The 22,569-nt window shown below is 42.4% G+C and overlaps 1 protein-coding gene across 1 annotated transcript; it reads right to left on the reverse strand.

Annotated features, from left to right (window-relative positions):
* Positions 1-239: 239 nt before the first annotated feature.
* LOC108408907 (uncharacterized) lies at positions 240-22,328 on the reverse strand. The gene is given in 14 exon segments (XM_073235577.1): positions 240-482; positions 3,271-3,409; positions 3,480-3,628; positions 6,423-6,576; positions 7,156-7,208; positions 7,211-7,240; positions 7,740-7,954; positions 18,548-18,885; positions 19,263-19,483; positions 19,776-19,901; positions 19,993-20,154; positions 20,244-20,400; positions 20,770-20,852; positions 21,649-22,328. Coding segments are annotated over 14 exon segments (2,700 nt in total). The 5' UTR covers positions 22,294-22,328; the 3' UTR covers positions 240-254.
* Positions 22,329-22,569: the final 241 nt, after the last annotated feature.

Here is a 22,569-nt window from a genome sequence, read left to right on the forward strand (position 1 = left end):
AAGAACCTTAAAACCTACAGTGATTAACTTGGGCAGCAAATGGGGTTTCTGAGGGATGGTTATGGTCATCCAAGGCAGATGAGGAAGAGGCTGTGATGTACAAAATATGGAAGAGATGACCGCAGAGGCAAGAGGCAGACGTGCTTTTCTGCAGTGGGAATGAAGGAAGGAAGGGCTGGAGGCATGGAAGGTGAGTGAGCAGTGTGTGGCTGTGGTTTTAAGCAGGTAAAACCTGGATTTTCAAATGCTGTTACTTAGTTCGCATTTTTTTCTATCAGGCGGCAGTAGGTCTCAATGTCTTTCTCCAGGTGCACCTTGATGTCGAGTAGCTGCTCGTACTCGAGCTTCTGGCCCTCGGTCTCGGTTCTGACCTGGTGCAGCTGCTCCTCCAGGGCACTGACCTGAGCCTGGATCTGGGCAAGCTGCGCACAGTAGTTGCCTTCGGTCTCGCTCAGGGAGCACTCCAGGGAGTTTCTGAGGGCCTACGAGATGTCAGAACAGGGGACGAAGCTCTTGGAGGACAATGCAGGCTGGTATCTCTCAGCAAACAGCACGACTGCTCCCTCGGTAAGCTTCGGACATTTGTGGGGGCCCATCACCACCCAGCGGGAGGTGGGGAGAAAGGGAGGGTGACTGGCAGTTGCTGGGTGGGGGCCAGGCCTGCCCAATACTGTCACGGGGTGAATGACCCTCTTCCCATGAGACATTTGACTATTCCAACAGACATTCATGATATTTAGGTAATATTTCATATTATAACCAACGTATATATTTGAACACTTTTTTGGGGTAGCACAGTAAGAGGTCATTATTGGAAATTTTGCATTTCGGAATTGTGTATTTTTTGGGGGGGTGGCCTGTTGTTTTGCAGTCTCATTCTGCTGCTCCCAGGGACCCACCCTGCCACTTTTCAAGCCCTTTTATGCTGCTGTTTCTTTTTCTGATCCGTCCTCAATTTTCTGTCATCAATCAAAGGCCTTTTATGAAGCACTTGAGGTTGAATAAATGCCTGAGCAGAAGTGGGATTTCAAGACAAGAAATATGCTTCACAACACAGTGCAGGTCATAATTTCAACACTGCTCTTAGGAATATTATGCTTCTTCAATTCTACTTCCATGGTCTGTAATTTGTCTTATTATATATCCCCACTTCAATTAAAGTAATTTTCTTCTCTCCCTTATCATGTATAGATACACCTGGGTGCTTATTACTTCTCTTGATATTAGTTATTATCTGAGTGCCTGACCCCACTTCTACTCTTTTATTTTCCTTTTCTTCTCATGTGGATCAACTCCTAATCTTCCATTGTTTAAAATAAAACTTACCTATTAAAGGAAGGTGTAAGCCTGTTACATGACATGTTCTCTTTCATTCCATGTTCTAAGGTGGTTGGACCCAAGTGTTTACATATTAAATAGATTTGATTTTAAGAGATTTAAATTTTTCCTTTTTATTGCAGATCTGACATAGTTTTTTTTAGAAAAATTTTTATATTGTTAAATATATTATCTATTGACTTTATACCAGGGTTGTAAAGAGGGAGTTATAAAATATTCATGTAACAGGAGGACACTGGGTCTGCTGGGGCCAAGAACCACTGACTTAGATAAACAGGCTGCCTGGTGCACTACATGGGTGGTGCTGGGCCCTCCAGGAGCAGAGGTGGGCCAGTGAGGAGGCAGTAATGGGGAGGATGAGGCATCGAGTGGCAAGAGGTCAGTGAGGTGTGTGCTCGGCTGTTCAAAACTTTAATTTCCCTGATGACGTGTTCTCATATGATATTTCTTTTTTAAGGTTGCTAATACTCTCCTACATCAGAGGGGACGGCACCTCTATCTCACAGCCTTCCTCCGTAAAGGCTGGCTTGTGGCTGAGGAAGGACAAGATGGACTTGGAGGCTGTGCACTACCGGAAGCAAGTGAAATATTTATGTATTTTGACAAGTCCCAACTTACATATGATTTGTAAACTAAACTACAGAAGATCGTGCTTAGAATTCACCTTAGGATGAAAGAATCTTAGGTATGGAACTTAGGTGGAAATAACGCCATCATTATTCTATAATTCAGTTTTGCTGTGTGTTAAAACGGGCATTTTGGATGGATTCTCTCATGAGCCCAAACTGTGTTACTACTGCCTGTACAGAATCCAGTGATTTCTAACATCATTGCTTCTCCATGAAGATGCTTGAATTCTGAGACAGGAACTCAGGAATTTACTTCCTTGAACATAACTCAGAAATGAGAGGAAGGTTCTGCTCAGGGAACAGCAGGAGGAGCAGGCCTACAACCAGGGCTGTAGCTGCAGGAAAGCAGGAAGTGGGGAATAGAAGAGGTTCCAAGAGCTTAATGTGGCAGGAGGGTCCCGGGTACCAGCAGGGGTGACCAGGGTGAGGAGAAGGGGGCACGCTGATTACCTTGTGGTGAGTTAGTGGTAAAAAACAAGTCTCCAATGTAAGCACCACTGGTGCGAAAGCACCGTACCTTTCCAGGGTGGTGAAGTCAAAGCAATCCTTCTGTTGTTCTAAGTTCTTTTCCTTCCCAGCTCCCTGCATTCATCTGCATAATAGCCGCTCTTTCGTTTGTGTTACAGGCGATGTCCTCAGGCAGAATGAAGGCTCTGTGGAGGACAGGCACCCTGCGGACCGCTGTGTGGGCTAAAATTTTGAAAGGTAAGCCTTTTGGATGCCGCCAGCTCACATCCCAGGAGGGAAGCGGTATGGTCCTGGGCTGTCTCCATGGTAACCTCTGAGGTAACAGGCAGTAGGTGCTCATGGGCTGAATGGGGGGCACTGTGGGCTGGGTGGGGAGGAAGAGGCTGACAGTGCTCTGGGGAATCAGATAGGTACCCTCTTTTCCTCTGCCAGACCCAGAGCTCAATGTGGCTTTTAAAAGGTCTTCAATAGTAGGAGATGCTGGTGACACTAACTAGGCCTGGTGCGGGCCTGACACGGAATTTTCAGGGGGAGGAACACAGCTGCTTGCTTGCTCACTCTGCGGGGCCGAGGAAGTAGCTGTGAAATGTGGGTTATTTTCATAAAATGGGTGCTGAGCACCGGTCAGGAAGTCCTCCGTGATCTCAGGGAGGAAGAAATGCCCGGTCTGTTTCTCTTTCTGGGCGTCTCAGTGCCTGTCTTTCCTTAGCCCTTCTGTTCTCTCTGTTTAGTATTTGTAAGTAAAACTACAACAGGGACCGAGCGGAGGGTTTCGGTTAGGTTTCCAGAAACCCCCGGTCCAGGACCCCCACTGCCGGCTCGGACCTACCGCTGCCAGGGGGGACTGCAGCTCGATGTCCAGGCTCTGCAGCACGCGCTTCATTTCGGTCAGCTCGGCCCTGGCCGAGGTGGCAGCGCCCGCGTGGTCTGAGACCTCTTGCTGCAGGTGGCGTTCTGCAAGGCGGGGCACATGGCTTAACCGGGTCTGCACCCGCCGGCCCCGGGGGCAGCAAAGGCAGGGCCGAGCTCACCGGCTCGCGGAGCCGGGCCTCCGCGTCCCTGCGGTTCTGCTTAGCCAGGCTTTCCTACTCAGCGCGCATGTTGTTCAGCAGAACCGTGAGGTCCACCCCGGGCGCCGTGTTCATCTCCACGTTCACGTGGCCCCCGCCCCCGCACTGCAGAGCCTTCATTTTCTGGAGGGAAATGTGAGCGTGCGAGGCGGGCAGCTTATGTTCCACTGTAATCTAGGACAGGTTTTCAAAGGTGGGGCTTGATGTCAAAGACTGGGTTTAAATTCGAGTGTCTTATTTAAAGCACAAGAGTTTTGAGCCAGTTCTGCGATGCATCGTCACTCCTATCTATTTAATTAGTCATTTGTTAATTAAGACAACCGCAGCCAACACCACCACAGAAATAGTCACAGCGTCTCAAGAGCAGTGTTTATTCTGTTAAATGAGAAGGGCTACAAAGACATGATTGTTGATTTAATGTCAGGTAGCTTCTTGTTGATGGGAATAGAGCAACGGGAAACACAAATTAAAACCACTCACCTCATGGAACTGTCATTTTAGAGACTAGAGCTGTTTTTTATTGAGTGAGTGATTGTTGTATGTCAGGCATTGTTCTAAGCAGTTTATGTGCATTACCTCGTTCAAGTCTTTTAACATCTCTATGCGGTAGGTACTATTAGACTTATTTTACAGATAAACAGAGGCACAGAGAGGGAAGGTAACTTGTCCAAGATATTCAGCACTTGAAAGGATGGGTATTTGAACACAGTAGGTACTCTGGCTCTTACCAACTATAATCTGCGGCCTCGCTATTCCAGGGTATGTCCCAGGTCAAACCATCAAGCAGTCTGACCTAGTCTGAGAATGGATTTCTGGGCAAATCAGTTTATGGGTGATATGAATTTAGTCCTTTAAGTAGCCAACCTTTTTCATTTTTAATTGCTTTGATAGACTAGTATCTCTGACTTCTTAAACCATCTTTTTATGACCTCAGATCAGTGGCTTTCCAGTATGCACCCACAACAAAAGATTTTCATTGCCCAGGGAAGCCTCTGATTAAATTATTTACTTTTTTTTTTTTGGCTGGGGGAGATGTGAAACATTCCACGTGAAGAGAATTCTTGTTGCTATAAAAGTTTGGAAATTGAATTGCTTGAAGTTATCCTAGGCACCCTCGTCATTGGTGAGTGTGGTAAGCACGACGCTCTCGGGATGCTGAAATGTGAACAGTTCTTTGTTCCTACTTACAGTGAATTCAGAGGGACCTTCTAGGGTTGGTATGTCTTTTAGGGGGACAGTGAATCCTGTTGTGATCCCGACTCTACCCCGACCAGGCTGCTGTGACTGCTGTTTCTTTTCTTCTGGGACTCTTCCTTCCTCGATGTCACACTCTCATCCAGGGATGGGTTTGGTGTTTCACTCTTCTGCTGACCCTCTCTGGTGGCCTCACTCTTCCAGCCCTCTGCTCTATGACTCTGTTCCCTCTCCTTGTTTCTCTTTTATTTAATATTCTTACTATTTCCATCTCCCATGATTTGTTCCTTTGGGGCAAGAAAGATGTGGGTTTTTTTTTTTTTTTTTTGAGACCAGTGCAATTCATTCTGGGATAATCCTTTTTTTTCCTTAGGGGGTTGAAGCTGCCTGGTGTTGAGACAGGGACTATGGGTTTAGAGAGTAGGGTGAGGGCCTCTGGAAAAAAACCCCTACCAAAACTCTATGTTTAACAATTAAGCAAAGCCAGAGTTGCATTAATTCTCTAAAATAAAACTATCAAACTAGGAATATAGGTATTCTTCAGTGAGATTAGTTAAAACTAAAAAGCCATGAGTAACTTGGCATGGAATGTTTGAATATCACCAGATAAGAAAATAACCTCAGCATAGCCCATGTCTTCATCGTGTCAATTAAGTCATACTATTGTAAGATTTACTTTAGCCTGCTTACTGTCTTTAACTTTACCCAGGTGCTGCTTTTCTTCCTCCAACCCTAATCAGGTAGTCTACAACCTGGACAATTAATTTAGCAAGTACGCCCAGTCATAAATGATACAGTAAAAAAAAGAAAGAATTCCATCTTAAAGATAAGATTGCATTTAAAACCCAAGAAGTTAAAAAGTAAGTTTCTTAACATACTCTTTAACAAACAGACAATAACTCAGCCCACCTTGGGAGCAGGACAGGCAGTCTTAATATGCTCCTAGACCCAGAAGCTGCTATCCTGGGAAGGAATCAAAGCCTTAAATTTCTTGTGTTAAGCTAACTTTGTAGAATAACACAGAGGACTGATAAGAACCTTAGTGTCTCTTCAAAGATAAATATTTGGGGACAATTCAGCAGGTCTGCGTCCCTAGCCCTTTGTGTCTCAACTGCCTATAAATCCCCTAGACAACGCACCACCTTGGACTCTCTTGTCCCCTCCCGGCAAAAGCCAGGAGCTCTTTCCTCTTACTTTATCTCTGAATGAAAGCCTCTCACTTGCTCTCCTACTCTGAGTGTTTGTGAAGTTCATTCTTTGACTCCATGAACAAGAACCCTGACATCAGTGTTATGGGTCAAATGATATGTTTCTTATTGTGCAGAGTTCAACATTAAAGTCACCCAAGCTCATTAAGTGGAGAAAACTGACATCTTTTCCTAGTCAGAGAGGTTTTTTGTTAGAAGGTTGACCTCAAGATAGGCTTAGATGAATGAAATAAATAATGTAGGGGAAAGAAAGATGGTTATATGAATGCAGAAGTAATGTATTATTTTCAAAATATATATCTGCCTAAGAAAATTAAAGGGTATAGATCAAATTGTTACTATTTATTACCTTGGGGATGAGAGTAGAAGGGCAGAATGGGAGAACTGAAATTTTCTTCTTATGCCTTAACATTTTTTGAATTATTATGATGAGCATTAATTACTATTAATTGAATTTCCCTTCCCCAAGTATTTAAAAGGTACACAATTGTGATTTGACTGGAAGCTTTGCCTACCTCTTCATGGTTCTTGGGATATGTTCTCTCTTCACTCAGGGATTCATGCTGCAATTCCTGGTCAGTCCTGCCAAGGGTCAGTTCATCTAGGACTCGTCTTAGCCCGTTGATGTCAGTCTCTGTGTTTTGGTGAAGAGCGAGCTCATTTTCACACCTTGGGAGGCATTCAGTGAATTTCAGCCAAATTAGACTACTTCAAGGGATGGAGAAGTAAAACCTCAATTTCTTTAAACTGAAAACTAAAAATTGAATTAAGACCCTCAATATTAGAAAAATATATAAAGAAAGCCTTCCTCTGCTCCTCTGACCCAAGATAATCTTCTGGGCAACATAATTGTGTCACATTTAGTCACACAAATTCCAATAGCATATCCCAATGAAATAAAAATATGCCACCTTAGGTTTTTATCTCAGATAATATTTTTACTTCGCTGATGAGTATTTATGAGCATTTACTTTGTGCTTGGCACTATTTGAGGCAGGCATACTTTGTCTAATACAATGATACTTTGTCCCAAGAGTATAATAAATAGATACTTATAAATTGTGAGTACAGTTGATTGTAATACTATAACATTCTTTGTAAGGTATGGTATTGAAGTGTTATAATGTATTACTTCCTCTAATCTTTTAGGTTATAATTTATTCTACTTGGGATGAAGTTGAAATTTTATTTAACATATTAAATAGATAGGAGACTTTTTCTAGAGCTGAGTTATTTTCTATCACTTACTTTAGCCGGAAGTCATCAGCAGCCAGTCTGGCATTATCAGTGTGCAGAAGTACATATTAGCATTAGCAGTAGTTGAAGAGATAATCTAGAAAATATCAAAAGGGAGAACACAATGGTCAAGTGCTGTTCTAATTTATTATTTCAGGAAATAAAAAATGTTACACAATTAGCTTTTGCATAAAAATCTTACCATCTTAGTTAACAAGCCAAATGTTTAAAATTTTAATTTTTAAAAATTACAGGTAAGGTTTCATTTCTTTTCATATACTCATACAACTTTTAGAATATAGTACTTTCTTAATGAATATATTTCAAAATAAATAATGAAACTAGTAAACATGTACGCTATATTGAAATTCACAAATCAAAGTGCCTATTTTTGCCTAATAGGAAGAGTTATTTATCAGAATAAATAATAAATAAATATGACATTACAGGTAATAGCCATGAAGCAAGGTTATAAACTCATACCAATAAATTACAGGTAACAGTGAATAAGCATCTTCTGTTATAGTTCTATGTCTTTCGGTAGGTAATTCTTAGTTTTGAATACTTTGAATAGTGCCAAATTTGGGATTTCTCACCTTATTCCTGAGATCTTCAATTGTTAGGAGATAACTGCTATAGTCACAATCAAGTTCGTGGCAAGATCCTGGTCCCTATTTTTCATACCAATGTTTGATTTTTCTCTCTAGTTCAGCATTTGCCTCCTGCAGGGCTCTCCTGTTATCCAGGTAGGATGCCAAGCGGTCATTAAGATTCTGCATGGTCACCTTCTCATTCCCAGAGAGGAGTCCCCCTTCATTTCCAGTAAAGCCAGCACAAGCAGTGCTTCCACGGACACCACCAGCGTGGTTCCCACAAGGAACACTGTCTAAGACCCCTCCAAAGGCACAGGAAAATCCACTTCCAGGGGCAAAGCTGCCACATGCATTGCTGCCTGCAAAGCCTGTGCCTCCACTGGCCGGTCTGGCAGCTCCAGTTCCAGACTGCAAGCAAATATGCCTGGACCCACTAGAAAACCGGAGAGACAGGATAGTATAAGAAACGTTCTCCTTGTCTGCGGATACTGAAATTTCAAAGGAGAACAGAATATTGTGTGCTGATGGTTTCTTTGGGCTTTTATACACAAGTGTTGCCATGTTTCTATTTGAGTTATGCGTGCCAAAGGAAAAATGGCATTATTCAGAGTAGCATGAAATTACGTATAATTGGGTGATTTTTTTCTTTTTTTTTGGTAAATTAATGTCTAACATCCCTGACTGTTGCTTCAGGATATTTGTTATCTTAAATATAATAGGGTTCTTTCTATATGAAGTTCATTATTTTAACTTCTAATTTTGGGTGAGTAATCCTTTGCTTTCATCTCTACTCTAGGACTAGACTATCATTATCTGGAACAGGATATTAGAAAGTTTTAAAAGTTAATTAAGATTGAGATAGGGTACCATCAGCTGCAGTAGGGTCTTAATTACCAGAGAGCTGTGTAAAGAGCCATTCAGTACAGAAACATATATTTTATCTCACCATAGCAAAAAAAAAAAAAGTGTCATTAAAAAAATACAATCCTGCTAACTTCTCTGGTCTTGCCTTAATCATACTATCTATTTATTACACTGAACAATAGCAAACATTGACTGATTCCTTTATTTGACATGTATAGCTACTCCCTGGCATTCACTGCTAAATGCAAATATGAACACATGATGCTAAGTAAATGCAGAGATGAAAAAGATATTGTTTCAGTCTTTAAGAAGTGTATGATCAGGACCAGATAGGGGCGGGTCATGCTTTTTCTTCTGTGCTAAAAAATCTGGAGTGAAATCTAACTAAAAAGCAGAGAGCAGCATGATCAGCTTGAAATGAAACAAGAAGGCCAATTACAAGATTAGGACAATGGTCCAGGCAGGAAGGGCGAGGGCACGGGGGTGTAAAGAAGAAGCTGAGAGGGTATGGCCATTGATTGAATTTGTAAAATCAAGAAGAAGAAAGAGTTGGGGATGACTCTCAGGTAATTGATTTCAGATGCTGGGAATCCTTGGTATTAACTGAGGTAGGGACTATAGGAGGAGGACAATACTGAGTTTGGTTTTGGACCAACTGGGTTTGAGGGGTTAGTGGAATGTCTTACAAGAAGATGACCAATAGAAAGAATGAATGTTTTGAATAAGTACATGGAACTGGGAAAGATACCTGACTAATAATGGGTAAAGGGATTGTCGGGAAGAACTGAGGGCCCAGTTGCGCTGGTAGTGACATTCCAATGTGCCTTTGGAAGTTATCCTGTTGTAGGAATAGGGAAGTTGATGATCAGCGTGATAGATGTTTGGGATTTGAAGGCAGGTTCAGAAGAAGGAAAAAATAGCAGATATATTTATGGTGCTCTTGAGAAATTGGTTGAGGTGACTAGTCATATATAAAAAAGGAAGTAAGACCAGAGGGACAGATACACTGAAAAAAAAAAAGACAAAAATTGAGTCATTGGGCATCTATTTTGAGGTCATGGAACAGGCAGACTGTGAGCAGGAGACTGACAGAGGTCACATCCCCACATCTTGACAAAGTTCAGTGAAATGTCATGGGAACTAGACCCAGCAGTTACTGGAATAAAGGTCAGAAGTGGGCTAACCCCAAAAAATCACTGGAGTAGGAGGCTAGAACCCTTAGACTATGGTGTTAAATGGGGAGAGGCATGACGTCTCTTGTGACAGCAGGAAATGGGAGCGAAGTGGACGCAATCCAGGCATCAAAGTTCTTGGATGATGGGAGGGTATGACGAGGGACAACTGCATGGTATCAGCCTCAAAAGAAGAGCTTTAGCTTAAGAATTAAATGGTGATGCTGGATGTAGGATGGGGATCTAAAGAATACAGATCCTGTCTATATGGAGTGGAGTGGAGATGAGGTAATGGGGAGACAGGTAGAAGGGACGACAGAAGGAAGGAGAGAGGTAGGAATGGTGATGGGGTGTGGGATGGAGGGAAGGGATGTGGGAGAGGAAATAGGGTGGTGAGAAAGATAGGGATGGAGATAGGGGGTGGGTGATCCGTTTCCCAAGAAAAAGTTGCTGGGCCAGTTCGGGAGAACACACATTAAGTGGTTAATGCAGAGAAGCTTGCAGAAAGGGTTTAGGTAGTTGTCAGATGTGAACAGAAAGAGTCTCCACCTCATATGTTTGTTGAGACACTAACAGATCACACTCAGCGCAGGCTCCGGTGAGTGGAGAACTGTCCATGTGTGGCAGCTGTTACTATTATTGTGATGGTGTTGCCAACTGAGTGTAGGGGTCTGAGGAGGTCAGGCTGAAAGCGAAGGAGAGGTTAGCAAGGGGAAGAGTCGGAGAAGCCTTCTCCTGAGGCAGGGGCGAGGCAGGTGGAGAAGGCAGAGAGGACAGGCCGAGGAGGGATGGGAGGGACTTGGCTGGGCTTGACTGGTTCCAGGTTCTGTGGTGAGGACAGGTATAAAGTCGTACCAGGACAGTCAAGTGTCTCCTGGAACTGTGTTGGCATGGGTAGTCTGAAGCCTGGTCAGCTGGTGCTGTGGCTGGCATCAGCATGGCCTTCAAATGCATTTTCTGGGCTAAGCTGTAGGATATTTTTAGAGTTGCAAAGGGCCTTAGCACTCAGTGCCTTTATTTGGCAGGTGAGGCAATGGAGACTCAGAAACATTAAACAATTTGCTCACAGTCACCAGGCACGTGCCTGGTGATGACTTAGCCTGTTCAGATAGCCTTGAGAGTGTGGCATCATAAGCATATTTTGGATATAAATAATTACACATGGTGTAATTACTGTAACACCTACTTTATATATTGCCATCAACAGTTTTAACATGGCATGTGAATTGTAAAATTATCCTTTTAAATTACAGTATTATCAAAAGGGAAATATTAAAGAATTAGAATATTAAAGTGTATAAAGAATTATTAATCTCTTCAGTGCCTGATTTTTACCTGTGAATAATAACTAGGTGAGTTATTGGTATAATGTGTACATCCTACATATGTAAAACAATTTTGTGACAAAGAAAAGAAAGTCTTTTTTTTTGCTTCATTTATTATGATTTCTTTCTTCCTTTAAATTAAGGTGTCATTGATTTACAATCTTATGAAGGTTTCACATGAGCAACATCGTGTTTTCAACATTCACCCATATTATCAAGTCCCCCCACACCCCATGTGGTCACTGTCCATCAGCATAGTTAAGATGCTATAGAGTCATTACTTGTCTTCTCCATGCTATACTGCCTCCCCCGTGACCTGCCTGTATTGTGATTGCCAATTATTGTGCCCCTGAATCCCCTTCTCCCTCCCACACACCCTTCCCAACCCTTTGCCTTTGGTAACCACTACACCCTTCTTGGAGTCTGTGAGTCTGCTGCTGTTTTGTTCCTTCAGTTTTTGCTTTGTTCTTATGCTCCACAGATGAGTGAAATCATTTGGTACGTGTTTTTCTCTGCCTGGCTTATTTCACTGAGCATAATACCCTCTAGCTTCATCCATGTTGTTGCAAATGGTAGGATTTGTTTTCTTCTTATGGCTGAATAATATCCCATTGTGTATATGTATCACATCTTCTTTATCCATTCATCTACTGAGGGACACGTAGGTTGCTTCCATTTCTTGGCTATTGCAAATAGTGCTGTGATAAACATAGGAGTACATATGTCTTTTTGAAACTAGTATCGTGCATTCTTAGGGTAAATTCCTATGAGTGGAATTCCTGGGTCAAATGGTATTTCTATTTTTAGTTTTTTGAGGAACCTCCATACTGCTTTCCACAATGGTTGAACTAGTTTACATTCCCACCAGCAGTGTAGGAGGGTTCCCCTTTCTCTGCATCCTCGCCAGCATTTGTTGTTGTTTCCCTTTTGGATGTTGGCCATCCTAACTGGTGTGAGGTGATATCTCATTGTGGTTTTAATTTGCATTTCTCTGATGACAAGCGGTGTGGAGCATCATTTCATGTGCCTGTTGGCCATCTGAATTTCTTCTTTGGAGAATTGTTCATATCCTCTGCCCGTATTTTAATTGGGTTATTTGCTTTTTGGGTGTTGAGGTGTGAGTTCTTTATATATTTTGGATGTTAATCCCTTATCAAATAAGTTGTTTACGAATATATTCTCCCATACTGTAGGATGCCTTTTTGTGAAAGAAGCTATCTTAAAAAAACATTAAGTTAAGGGCTTTTCAGGGGGCTTTTCTTTTTCAGTCAGCATTGCCCTTGGTGATCCTACATTAACCTCACGGTCCCTGACCTCCTATTTCCACCAGGTGGCAGCACTCACATTCAAATTGCTGGATCCCAACGCTGCTTCAGCCTGGGTCCCACATGCTCTCTGTGGTCACTGTCCATCAGCGTAGTTAAGATGCTATAGAGTCATTACTTGTCTTCTCCATGCTATACTGCCTCCCCCGTGACCTGCCTATATTGTGATTGCCAATTATTGTGCCCCTGAATCCCCTTCTTCCTCCCCACACACCCTTCCCAACCCTTTGCCTTTGGTAACCACTACACCCTTCTTGGAGTCTCAGCTGGAAAATTTGAGTAAGAAGCAACCTCCACATTTACCTTTTCAAAGTTACAGAGCATAATGTGTATAAAGACAACATTGTCTTACATTTATATCGTGCTTAACAGCTTCCAAAGGGATTTTTTGTATATTATCTCATTTGAACCTTAGAAGAAATCTGGGAGTTGAGAAGAGAGGTTTCCTTCCTCTGATTTAAAGATGAGCGAACCGAGGAAAAGGGCTTTTCAAGGATACACAGCATGAAACTGGGTGTATGGGCCTTCTGAATCAGTGCGGTGGCCCCTTAGTGTATGTAAGCCCCTTAGTGTATGTAATTATCTTAAGGTCCGAAAAGAAAAACTGGGCGGAAAATTCCTTTTGTGAAAAGCATGAATGTATTTCTTTATAGAATTCTTCTCAGAATTTCTAGTTAACAGCAAACTGAAACTACAGTTATGCTGTCTATCTGATGCCATTTATTCAATTTTTTGTTCAGTCAAGAAATATTTAATGAGCAACTACTATGTGGCAGGTACTGTTTTAGCAGGGGACATAGAGGGGAAGGAAACAAATGCCTTCCAAACTTTTATTGTGAATAATGCTGCTGTGAAGATGGCATGTGTAGATATATCTCTTCAAGACCCTGATTTCAACTCAGAAGAGCAATTGCTGGATCATATGGTAATTTTATTTTGAATATTTTGAGGAACTTTCATTCTGTTTACCACAGCAGCTGTACCATTTAACATTCCCACCTACAGAGCACAAGTGTTATAATGTCTCCACGTCTTGCAAATACTTATTTTCTCTCTATATATATTTTTATAGTAACCATCCTAATGGGTGTGCAGTGGTGTGGGGAAGTTGGGGTACCTATGGCCAGGATCCTCACTGAACTTAAACCACCTGATGATGTAACTGGCCTGTTGCTAGGCTACCGCTTCCACACCTTTAGGCAATAAGCTATTATTGCACTGTATAGAGAGCTCGGCCCAATCCTCTGGGCAGAGGCAGAGATGCTAGTGCTCGACCTATTGTGGGGAGAACAAGCCAGGTGATAAACCCTTTCACCCCAAGGAACGTTTGCTGTCAATTTATTTGGTCACATTGAATCCATAGGAACTCGCCAGGGCTGAAACCCATTGGCAGGACAGGTGGTATCTTATTGTAGTTTTGATTTGCATTTCCCTAATGATTAGTGATGTTGACCATCTTTCCATGCGCTTGTTGGCAATATCCCACTTGCTTTTATCTTTATAACTGTTGTTCAATTTACCTAGATGCATTTGGGGGCCGTTTTGTTTTCTAGTCTTCCTTTCAAATTTCTTACTTTACAAAACCCTACTGAGGTTTTATACATCAAATCTTTTAACAAGAGTTCTTTTCCAAAGGGGTCATCAGCTTGTTTATAGTTCAGCTAGCCTTTGAACCAATTAATTTATTCTTTTTGAGCATTTCTCTTGAGATAACTTATTCTAAGTAAGATAGGTTAATTAAAAGCTTAAATATGTAATTTTTTCTTTGGACAAAACTCTTTTCAGGACACGTCCCAAATTCTTCCCCAAGGTCATGTCCAGTTTTTTTTTTTTTTTTTTTTACTTATTCACAATAATTACTTTCTTTTTTACTTGAGACGAGGCCAGAGGTATCTCTTATCCATGTTGGGATGTAGACAGTGTTTGTGTTTTCCTCCGGAGACACTGAGGAGCAATGTGACAACTCAAAAAGGAGTTCTTCCTTTGGTGTGGCTTTCTGTGGGACAACCGGGCTCAAAAAGGATCCTTCAAAAAAAAAAAAAAGAAAAAATCCTTCATACCTGGTTTCCAGACTGGATTTGTTTCTGTTGTGATAATTTGTTTCTCTTTGTCACCCGAGGACACAGCTTGGATAGTTTGCATCATGATCAGGACCATCACAGCTGCTGCCTCTGGGGATGGTCAGTATCTGTAGATAAAATGAGAGTTCCTGTGGCCAGGATTCTCACCTGGCCCTGGTTGACTAGCTCACTGCACACCTGCGGGCAATACATGGCTGTTGACTCTATATAAAGAGCTCTGCCCAGTGCTTTGGGCGCAACACGGTGGCAGAGCTGCAAGGCTGCAGGAGAGCAGAGCAGAGGCTGGAGTGGTGGCAGTGTCGAGGACAGAGGTCCGGATGACGGCTATGCGGAATGACTGTGCAGACAGAGGGGCCCAGGGGCAGAGACTGGCTTGCTGCATGCAGACTTGCTCTGAGTGAACGGGATTTTAGTGACTGACCTGCCACCTGGAAATAAAGTTGGGTATAACCCTTTCACTCCAAGAACGTTTTGCTGTCAATTTCTTTGGTCACACTGAATCCATAGCAAACTTGCCTGGGGCTGAAACCCATTGGCAAGACAGTATCTCAAACCTTTGGGACAATATCTGGTCCCTCCCAATTACTTTTGCAAACCTCTTGGTCTGTTTTGTTGGACTAATTGGACTGAGCTTCACAGCACTAGGTTAGTCATAACCCTTCGTGACACACTCTCACCATTATTCCTGTTGTCTGGGATTTGGTTTTGCAGTCCTAGTTCTGCAGCAACGTGACCTTGTTCTCTACTCTTTGACAAACTGCGGTAATGATCACCTACCCAACAACTTATTGTGATGTTCATTTCCAGCTTTGGAGAAACTAGCTTATTTAGCCAATAAGCATATTTCCTTGAAGATGAACAGAATACTGTTTTTTTTAGTACCTACTATATGGTGGGCATTTTTCTAAGGGCTTTATAGGTAATTAACCCATTTTATCTCCACAGTAATCTCACACAAGGTAGTTACTATTCCTAGTACATAGATTAGAAAGCTGAGACTCAGAAGATTGAAGTAGCTTGTAGCAAAAGCTACAGAATTTGTAAATACCAGCACCAGGATATGAAGTCCAGGAGTCACTGACTTTGAAATGCATGCTTATAACCACAAATGATCTCTTTTCCTAATTCCCACTCTCCAGTTGCAATCTAGATGAGAAATTCCAGATGGACCTTATTTAGTTAACCTTACTCAAGTTGTTTCCCCCATTGAACTGACCCAAACAAAGTTACTTCTCCATGCCCAAGGAAAATCAAGCCATCATTGACATCAGGGTCATGGTGCATTTAAGGCCTATAGCAGCATGAAACATCTTTGGAGAAACAAGCTTTTTAAACACAGCTGTGTAGTCTGAGCAGCAGAATTGGCTCTGCTGGTCTCATTGGACACTGTCCTGCTTAAATAGGCAAGACTCTATAACAACTGTAGAATCTGTACAGGATTTTTTGGTTAATAGCTGCATGATAAATCTGTATAGTAAAAATGGTGATTTTTAAAACAGGTAAATACCTATGTCCTTGTTAAAATCAAATTGTTTAGACACTGTCTTTATTAAACTGTAGTTCAGAGTCTAGTCAAGACTGTGGTTCTGTTTTTTTTTTTCAGTTTCATTGAGATCAAGACATAGCGCATTGTTTGAATTTAAGGTGTACAGCAGGATGACTTGACACATATATTGTGAAATGATCACCACAATAAGTTTACTTAACATCCATCAGGAATGTAGTACTATATCAGAGGTAAAGTGTTATCAGGGAGAATGTAATATAAATAATTATTTAAGGAGATATTGGAAGATTGACAAGGTAAGGTAGTACCACTGTGATTCGGACTTCTCAGGAATGAAGGTTTGGGTTACCACCCAACCAGAGAAAGAATCTGATCTCAGCTTTGATCAGCTGAGACCCTGGCTTGGAGGAGGGTGAAACATGGGCAGAAGAGAAAAAACTTAATAACAAACACAACTATCTCATAATAACATATTAGTCTCAGACTAGTGATATTGAATATGAAAACACTTCTTCAGATAAGGAAAGTGGCCATTTTAGATTACAATGCTTTAGGTTCTGGGGACTTGGTTAACTTTTTAGTATTTTAAAAGGTTAGTGTTTCTGAACAGCAGTCAGTATATACACAGTAGAATCTCAGAGTCCTTAACCAGCCAACAACTCTGTTTCGGAATTTTATAATGTGGCATGTAGGGACTTTAACAGTGGACTTTGTAAGACTGGCCCCCAGGAACAGGGGCTGGTACGCATATAAAAAGACATGTGAACTAAGATGAAGAGTTTCTGGACTATGTTATTTGGTGCCATATAGGTAATGGATCCTTGACTATAGGGACTTCCATTCACTTTAAAATAGGGCTTCAGTCATCAATTTCGGATATAGAGGGTAGGCTTTGCCAGAAGGAGTTCCAAGCAAATGACTAGGACTTAGGTCCTTAGAAAAACTGTAGCTCAAATCAGGAAGGATGCTGAGGAAGGCTGCTATTTTGTGGAAATGAGTAATCCACAGGAAGCCACCAGGGAATCAAGGTAGTCTTAAGGGCATGGAGTAACTCCAGCTCTCACCTAACCCATATGCTAATAGACTACCAAGTGATGTCAGTTGGGTTGATTCTACAAGTACCAGGTCTTTAGTACGTATCACCAGCAGGGTTGGTGAAGGCAGGGACCTAACGGTGTCCCTCTGCTCAAATTGGCATCACCATGTCTCAACGGTTCTTCTGTTCATCGTAGACACCAAGTAATTTTGTTGGGGTGATATGATTTTACTGGGCTGGCAAGTGTTGGAAAGTATCTTGTAAGCTGGATAGCAATTGGGTAGAAGTAATATAGAAATGGGAAGAAAATAAGGACAGGTAAATGTGAGAAATAATCAGAAATGTGAAATTTCCAATTAACTTTATCTTTGAGGTCTCACTTGAGATACTGCAGAATTCCATGATTGAACTAATTCAAACTCAGAGAACTGGGAGTTTTCTATACACATTATGCTTCTTTAAAAAGGAGTGAGACTGGAGACTCATAGACATTTTACTCAGTGAGAAAACTAACACTGGTCCAACATACCCGCAAGACTAAACCTTTACTCAAAGAAACCATGGCTCATAATTCTGTCTTATAATAGTTCTGTCTTTAGGATTTCTGGATAAATCAATCTTCAAATGCTGCAGTTTACTAATCATTTAAGGTTATAAAAATATTATCCGATTTAAATAAAGACAATGACCAAATTGGATAGTTTGCATCAGTAAGAAAGTTTATTGAAATTCATTAGTAAATGAGAATAGAAAGTTTTCTTTTTTTTTTTTCCATCAAAGGACACTTTCTGGTGAAGTGAAAAGAAAATACAGAAACCACAAAACACCTGTTAGACACCTTATTTTTAGAGGGAACCTGTTTCCATAGGCCACTACTGAACTGTTTCGAGATTTTGTTTTTTGTACACCTGCACATCATGGCCTGTGTGAAGGGAGCCCCTTTCTTCTTGATGCGACTCAATAGTAGTGTGTTGCGGTTTCTGATTCGACCATAGATGAAAGGACTCTCCCATTAGGTGCCACCTCATCAATAATTGTCTTGATTACTCTGGCTTTGTTAATATCTGTATGAATCACAGAAAAAAAAAAGAATTTAGACTCAAGCGGTTTGTGGGGGTCCTTACTAATTAACAAGCAAAATGTCTAAAAGGAGAACACATTAAAGGAGAAAACTTAACATTTCTACTTTGCTTAAAAAAAAAAGCCGAGCAATTTTTAACTTACAGCATTGTAGACCATGCGACTTTTTCTTTCAAGTTAGAGTCAAGAGTAGAGTTTGTTCAAAAACGCCGATTTTAATTTTTTAAACGGCTCTAGGGCTTCCCAAGCAACAGGGCCATCAGAGAAAGCTACAACTAATTCTCATCACCCCTGTGACTTTCTGCTGACCTTGGTCCCTTAGCCGAGGACTCCCCGGGGCTGAGGCCTCCGCTGGAGAGGCCTCCGCTGGAGACGCCGCCGCCGCCGCCGGAGCTGCCGCCGTAACCGCCGGAGCTGCCGCCGCCGCCGGAACTACCGCCGCCGTAGCCGCCGGAGCTGCCGCCGCCGTAACCGCCGGAACTACCGCCGCCGCCGTAACCGCCGGAGCTGCCGCCGCCGCCGGAGATGCCGCCGCCGTAGACGCCTCCGCCACCGCCGCCGGAGCTGCCGCCGCCGTGACCGCCGGAGCTGCCGCCGTGACCGCCGGAGCTGCCGCCGCCGTAACCGCCGGAGCTGCCGCCGCCGTAGCCGCCGTAGCCGCCGCCGCCGTAGCCGCCGCCGCCGTAGCCGCCGCCGCCGCTGCCGAAGCTTCCGCTGTCGTAGCTGCTGCTGCCACGCGCGCTGCCTTTCTGGCTCTCGCTGGAATTACAGGTCGCGAGGGTCACAGTCAAGTCTGACTTTGGAAAACGGTGGGTCGCTTTCCAGATTACTGTTACTTTAGTAGAACATAAGCAAAACAGGTTTTGAGAAAAAAAACAACTGCCGAATGTGTGTTTTAAATAACCCACTCTTTAAAAAACAAGTTTTTATACACACAGCCCTAAGAGTCATTCTTGGACCAAGTTCATGGGAAATTGAGACCGGCTGCACACGCCCTTTCCTGTACTCTAGTCTCCTCCCTTCTTCCCCCGACGTTTGCCCCATCCTGTGGCACTTTCTTGGGCTTTGGAGAAGCCTTGCAATTTGGAACGTCAAATAAAAGCAGTGGGGATACTTTAAACATTTTTGTGGTTTACCCTGACTCTCCTTCTGAAAGCAGTTTGCGGTAGGTTTGAATTTCATTCTCCAGTCGGATCTTAACATCCAGGAGGTGTTGGTACTCAGTATTCTGGCACTCAGTTTCCGCTCGAATCTCTTGCAGCTGTTCCTCCAGGCAGGAGACCTGGGCCTGAATCTGTGAGAGCTGCATGGAGTAGCGACATTCTGTTTCTGCCAAGGAGGCTTCCAGGGACTGTTTCTGAGAAAGGAGAGAATATGCTGTGGGTTAACCAGCTCGCTGTTCAGCAGAGTACAGTGAAGCTTATTTCATGATTTAATGAGACATCATGTAGAATAGAGGAAATAAATAGAATTTATTTCATGTTTAATGGCAGCATTTTAATTTCAGCATTTTGAAATCAATGCCAGAAATGCCTTTCTCCCATTAACAAGAGCTCCAGTTTTGCTTCTTTCTTATCCCAACTCTGCATTTTCTCTTACGGTGCATATTCTTACATATGATAAAGTTCTTTCGCCAGTTATTAACATACCAGGGCTAGTTGGGACTGTAGTTCGATCTCCAGACTTTGAACATTGCGTCTCAATTCTGTAATCTCAGATTTAACGCTGGACATTTGTTCAATGTTACTGTTGATTTCTGTAGTCAGTTCCTTGCTCTAGAGTATGAAAAAAAGGGAAAAAGATGAGAAAAATCTGAACTGATAAGCCAAACTTCTGTTGGCCTCACTATGAAGGAAGATGAGTTACCTTTTCATTGTACCAGGCTTCAGCATCTTTGCGGTTGCGTTCAGCAATTTGTTCATACTGGTTTCTCATGTTATTCAGAAGTTCAGTCAGATCAACACCAGGGGCAGCATTCATTTCCACATTCACATCACCAGTGGACACGTTTCCAAGGTCTTTCATTTCCTATGTGAGGAAACAGAAAAATTTAATAACAGCACTGTGACTGCCTTGAGCCCTTTTATGGCTGGGGGAAGGACAACATTTTGCATCACCTCTTCGTGATTCTTCTTCAGGTAGGCCAGCTCTTCATTCAGGCCCTCGATCTGCATCTCCAGGTCACTCTTGGCCAAGGTCAGCTCATCCAGCACCCTGCGCAGGCCATTGATGTCGGCCTCCACGCTCTGGCGCAGGGCCAGTTCATTCTCATACCTGAAACAGCATGACACAAATGCTGGATATAACTTACATAGGGGAGGTGTGTCCGGCTAGAGACTGTTTAAAAGGCAAATACAGAGTTGACTTCATTTATCATGTAAATGCAACATTTATCATATACTAATTCATTAGGGATATTAGTGGTTTAATGCCAAAAAAGCTTAGCACTTAAGATACATTTTCTTCTTTTAATTTTGACAAAAAGGTAATACTGAGGTTGAAAATTTCTCTGACAACTCCAATACTGTTTAACTTTGAATGAATTCAGGAAAACGTAAATGCTAGCATGGACATCCAGAGTCATTGTTAAAAACAACTCATGTGTTTGTTGTTACAATATTGTGCCACATTCACTTAGCTTACTTCAGTCTGAAGTCATCAGCTGCCAGCCTGGCATTGTCGATTTGAAGCAGCATTTTGGCATTATCTGTTGTCATCTTGACGATCTGGAGGGAGAGACAAAGAGGTCAGATACAGATACACCTTTTATAATGGCATAGGTAAATTGCGTTTTTAGGTTTTCTTCCAAAATCTTGCAGGAAGTTTTTATTTTAAATATGAAATATTGTAGGCGTACCCTTATAGTTAAATTTGAGTCATTCATTCTCTTCAAGTTTCTATACTTTTCTATTTCTGTGTCATCCCTTTCTGAAAACGAATTGGAATTACATAGCTGTGTTCCTGATATGGGTTCTTGCACCTGTGTCCCTCTTTTATACTGTGATTTCATGTATTTCACTGACTCATACCTGTATTTGGTTTAACTTGTTATAAATATATATTCTAAATGAATATACTCGGAACTGTCCCAGTGGGTGTAATTCATAAATTTCCTAGAGACAAGCAGTATCCCATTTCCATACTGGAGAATTCATGTTTCTTGCAATGTTGCTAATGAGTATTTTCTTTGTTGTCAATCTGAATAATAGTTCTTTCAGTTCCTGTATTTGTAAAATGATCTAGAGTATTTTAACCATGGACTCATGATACACTCAGTCAAACCTAAAAAAATCTCAGTAATCCGACATCCTGTAAGACACACAGCACACATGTTGCATTAAGATTGCAGTAACCATACTCTCACAGATATTTACCTTTTATGAGACTGGATTGTTTTTGGAAGCAAGAAGGTAACATAGGCAAACACAGTGAACAACTACATCATGGTCATTTCCAGATTCATCTATCTGAATTCAATGGATAAAAAACAGGCTTAAAGTTGATTTTTAAAATTCCCCTTACCTGATTTTTAAGATCATCGATGGTTTGATAGTATTTGCTGTAGTCATGAGGCTCTCCCTGGCCTGTTCTGCTGTGCTTGTCATACCAGTCCTTGATTTTATTTTCTAGCTCATGATTTGAATCTTCCAGAGCCCGAACTTTGTCCAGGTAGGAGGCCAGGCGGTCATTTAGATTCTGCATGGTAACTTTTTCATTTCCGGAGAGGAGGCCACCATCTCCTCCAAAACCACCACCACCAAAGCCCCCTCCAAAGCTGCCTCCGCTGAAGCCTCCCCCTCCGAAGCCGCCCCCTCCGAAGCTACCTCCTCCATAGCCTCCTCCATAGCTGCTGCCTCCATAGCCTCCCCCATAGCTGCTGCCTCCATAGCCTCCCCCATAGCTGCCTCCACCAAAGCTACTGCCACAAAAACCTCCTCCTCCTGATCCTCCTCCATAGCCACCTGATGAGCCTATAAGGAAGCTTCCACCAGAGCTTCCCCGGCTGAAAGAGCTACTACTGAACCCTCCTGAGCCACATACTCCTCCACCAAGGGAGCCTTTGCTGCTTGCAATTCTGTAGCATGCCCCTCCTCCTCCTCCTCCTCCTCCTCCGCCTCCGCTGCGGGAGGAAGAGTACTGCTTGCTTGAGCTGTATCTCACAGACATGGCTGCTGCTGTTCAGCCCAGGGAGCACCTGCTGTCAAGGACAGTGAACAAGCCTTTATATACTGAGAGGGTGTGTTGCACATGTGTTAGAGTTTGCTTACTTCCATGGTTTTCTTTTTGCCAACTTAGCACCTTTGGCTTATGATTGCATAAATTATCTTTGGTAATAATGAATTCCAATATGTACAGTTTTGAATTTGCCTTAAGAACAAATAAGAAGTTTACTGTGTTGAAATTGAAAATGGGTGTAGTTCAGATGAGCATGTTTCATTCTGC

Source organism: Manis javanica, chromosome 4 (genome assembly GCF_040802235.1).
Source record: "Manis javanica isolate MJ-LG chromosome 4, MJ_LKY, whole genome shotgun sequence".
Lineage (NCBI taxonomy): Eukaryota > Metazoa > Chordata > Mammalia > Pholidota > Manidae > Manis > Manis javanica.